Below are 3,411 nucleotides of genomic sequence, written 5' to 3' on the forward strand. Positions count from 1 at the left end.
CATCAAGAGAGGGAAAAAGGTACAGAAGACATCTGCACCAAGAGTGGGAAGAAGGTATAGAAGACATCTGCACCAAGAGAGGGAAGAAAGTACAGAAGACATCTGCACCAAGAGTGGGAAGAAGGTATAGAAGACATCTGCACCAAGAGAGGGAAGAAGGTACAGAAGACATCTGCACCAAGAGTGGGAAGAAGGTATAGAAGACATCTGCACCAAGAGTAGGAAGAAGGTACAGAAGACATCTGCACCAAGAGAGGGAAGAAAGTATAATTTAAGTATACAGCTTAAAAACTTTACAAATTTATCAGTTCAATCTGATTGGGTTACACAATCCTGGAAATTGGCTTGAATAAGCTGATATTTTATAAGTTACCAAAAAAGTGTGGCTTAGTTCTCTATATATAAATACCAAATTATATAAAACTTCAACCAAACTTTAAACTTTTTTCTCTTTCCGAGTATCATTATTGTACCTTAATAACACATAAGTTATAAACTGTGACCCGCATAAGATTATATAGCAAAAAAAAAAGTTTCACACACTTATATTTTTTTTCAGAAATTATACAAATGTGATACAGTTTTATCCAGAATCAGTTTACCATTGCACTGTTTATTTCCCACAATTGTATCTAGAAAAATGTATCTATGTATGCTTTATAATACTTTCTAGAAACCTGACACACAATAAGATTCACCTGTTTTGTTAAAAAATACAAACACGTTTACAAATGACATACAACCAGCTATAAAACTAGTTAGAAAATGATGCCTATATGGAAAGAGTTAATATAGTTCTTTTATAGATTGTTTAGGCAGAGTATTGATGATGAGCAAACTGGAATGGACCCGAAGACAGAAGACTTTTGAAACTATGTCGTCTACATTTGTGTTTTTACAACAGGCAGTTTCTGTTCATTCCAGTTTACTCATCAGTTAGTATACTTTACACACAAAAAAAGTGATTTGTAAGTGTAATAAAATTATTAAGTCTTGAAATGAGATTGTGTACAGTTAATGAATCGTGAATTGTGTGAAACAAAGTTCGTTTTCTATTAAATGGCTGAAATATGCATAGGCAAAAAAAGCAAGATTTACAGAATGTGTTGCATCAATAAGGTTATATTTCAGTAATTATAGATAAATACTTTTTAGACTCATAGTATTGTTTGTTTGTATGTTTGTAATTAAGCACAAAGCTACACATTGGGCATTCTGTGCTCTGCCCACCACGGGTATCGAAACCTGGATTCTAGCTTTTTAAGTCTGCAGACATACCGCTGTGCCACTGGGGGTCAGACTCATAGTAATGTGAGATTTAAAATAAAATAAAATGACTGAAGTCAAAAGCTTGCACTAAATAAACCCTTATAAAATGTGCAGAAAACTTCTGTTCATTTTATTTAACAAAAAAATACTGTCCATTATCTATTTAGTTCATTATTTTTTAACATATAAATATCACTTACTGAAGAGCTATATTATTATTTTTCTTCAACGTTGTATTGCAAATGTAACATACATAATAATCATATGTCAGATTCAGCAGCAGGGATTTATCAACTGTTCACAAAGATTATCACCAGAATGTACAGAAAGCTACTTAATACTGACTATGCCCGTATCCTGTTGATGTTCCACCTTTGTACATGGGTGCATTGGTAATAAGCAAGTTTACACGAAAAAACATTCAAACATCAATATGCTTCTATCTCATCCATGAGCAGACACATGACAGCATGCATAATTTGTTCCATCTCATCCACGAGCAGACACATGACAGCATGCATAATTTGTTCTTTCTTATCCATGAGCAGACACATGACAGCATGCATAATTTGTTCTGCATCCAGTACTTTTTAAGTGTACCTTAACGTGTCTCTACATGTGGAACTCTGAATGATGGTTTTACAAATGCAACCACAGAAATTAGTATTAAAAAATGTTTTTAGTAGCTTATATGGTTACAAGCAAAAATATATAATTAATACAAAAAATAATTCTTGAGTAAATGGAAAGACATTGTAGACAAGATGTTAATCATACAAATATGCTATAGTTTACAGGTAATGCACTAAATTTCATTATTAAAGATCTCCTCTCTAAACCATATCTCTTGTCTACATAAATCAAAATGCTCAAAAGAAACCTACCCTCTTTCCTTTTATTATAGCATTATCGTGAAGATAGATTGTGACTAAATCAAGTTCGGGTCTAACAACCACTTCCTCCACCTACAGGAGAAATTTTATAATTGGTATTACAAAGTACTAATTCCTCTAAAGGTTGTTTTTTTTAACAACAGAAAAAGAAATACATTTCTTATTTTTGAGCACTTATCAGTCACGCTCTGTTGAATAAAATGATATACAAAAACTTTAAAAACAAATCTTCATAAGTACTTTTGATTCTATAACAGCAGCTTTTACAAGACCATGCATTCCATATACTTATAAAAAACTAAATAACATAAAAACCATTTAAATATCTGGACCTCTACAAACTTTAGCTACTATTTATACCTCTTGTTTTCTCAGAAAACATTAAATATTATTAATACTAATTCTGGTTAAAGCAAGCTGCCAACATAGATCAAAACTAAACATTTAATGCTGGTAATTTAATACACTCTTCTTAATTATAATTCATTTTACAGGTACAATGAGATCATAACAGAATTACACAGTGCTATCTCAGCTATTTTTAAGTGTACATATTTATATTCACACACAGATGTACAAAGATATATATACAACCTCTCCTTTCGCTAACATGTGATGAACAAATTCATTCCACGAAACATAACGCAGCACATCTGGCTGGTTGCTACTTGGAAACAGCAAGGACATTAAAGTGATGACAATATAAGCCATCATCATCCAAATGGCTACCTTGGCTAAGAGGGATACCTTGGATTCATCTACAAAATACAGACAAGATTCAATAAAGTATCATATGAAAATGCTGAAGAGAAAAACATGGTGCTTTTAGTTTTGGAAAGTTATGATCGTGCAACAAAAATAATTAAGAGTAACTAGTTACAGCTTACTATATCTTTCATCCCAGACTTATAATCCTCTTTTTGAAAATGTTTATAAGCTGAAATAACACTGACAACCAACCATTGGGTTTACAGTTATTTCAGAAAAAATAATATATTTCTCTTTCTAACTTTTCACAAAGATTACAATATTAGTTTTTTAGAAGAGTTGTCAATACATGTATTCACAGGTAGTATTAGGTCATCAAGAAATTAATGTCACATCTCAGAACATTTTCATTAACCACCCCCCCAAAAAACGTACATCATATAAAATAGCTAAGCGAACTGCCTAAACGTCACGTTAGTGTAGTCTATATAATGTGTAAAGTTTAGTATACTCTAATCCCATATAGTGATGGCACACAATG

General features: G+C 32.0%; 1 protein-coding gene across 1 annotated transcript in view; it reads right to left on the reverse strand.

The window, feature by feature from the left end:
• Positions 1-3,411, reverse strand: part of LOC106472420 (paraplegin-like) — a 50,284-nt gene that overhangs the window by 29,339 nt on the left and 17,534 nt on the right. Inside the window, exons 4-5 of the mRNA XM_013933068.2 lie at positions 2,757-2,920; positions 2,154-2,234 (exon numbers count right to left, since the gene is read on the reverse strand). Of these exons, the coding sequence (XP_013788522.2) occupies positions 2,154-2,234; positions 2,757-2,920 (245 nt within the window). The remainder of the gene's footprint in view (positions 1-2,153; positions 2,235-2,756; positions 2,921-3,411) is intronic.

The sequence above is a fragment of the Limulus polyphemus genome, unplaced genomic scaffold (genome assembly GCF_000517525.1).
Source record: "Limulus polyphemus unplaced genomic scaffold, Limulus_polyphemus-2.1.2 Scaffold5314, whole genome shotgun sequence".
Taxonomy (NCBI): domain Eukaryota; kingdom Metazoa; phylum Arthropoda; class Merostomata; order Xiphosura; family Limulidae; genus Limulus; species Limulus polyphemus.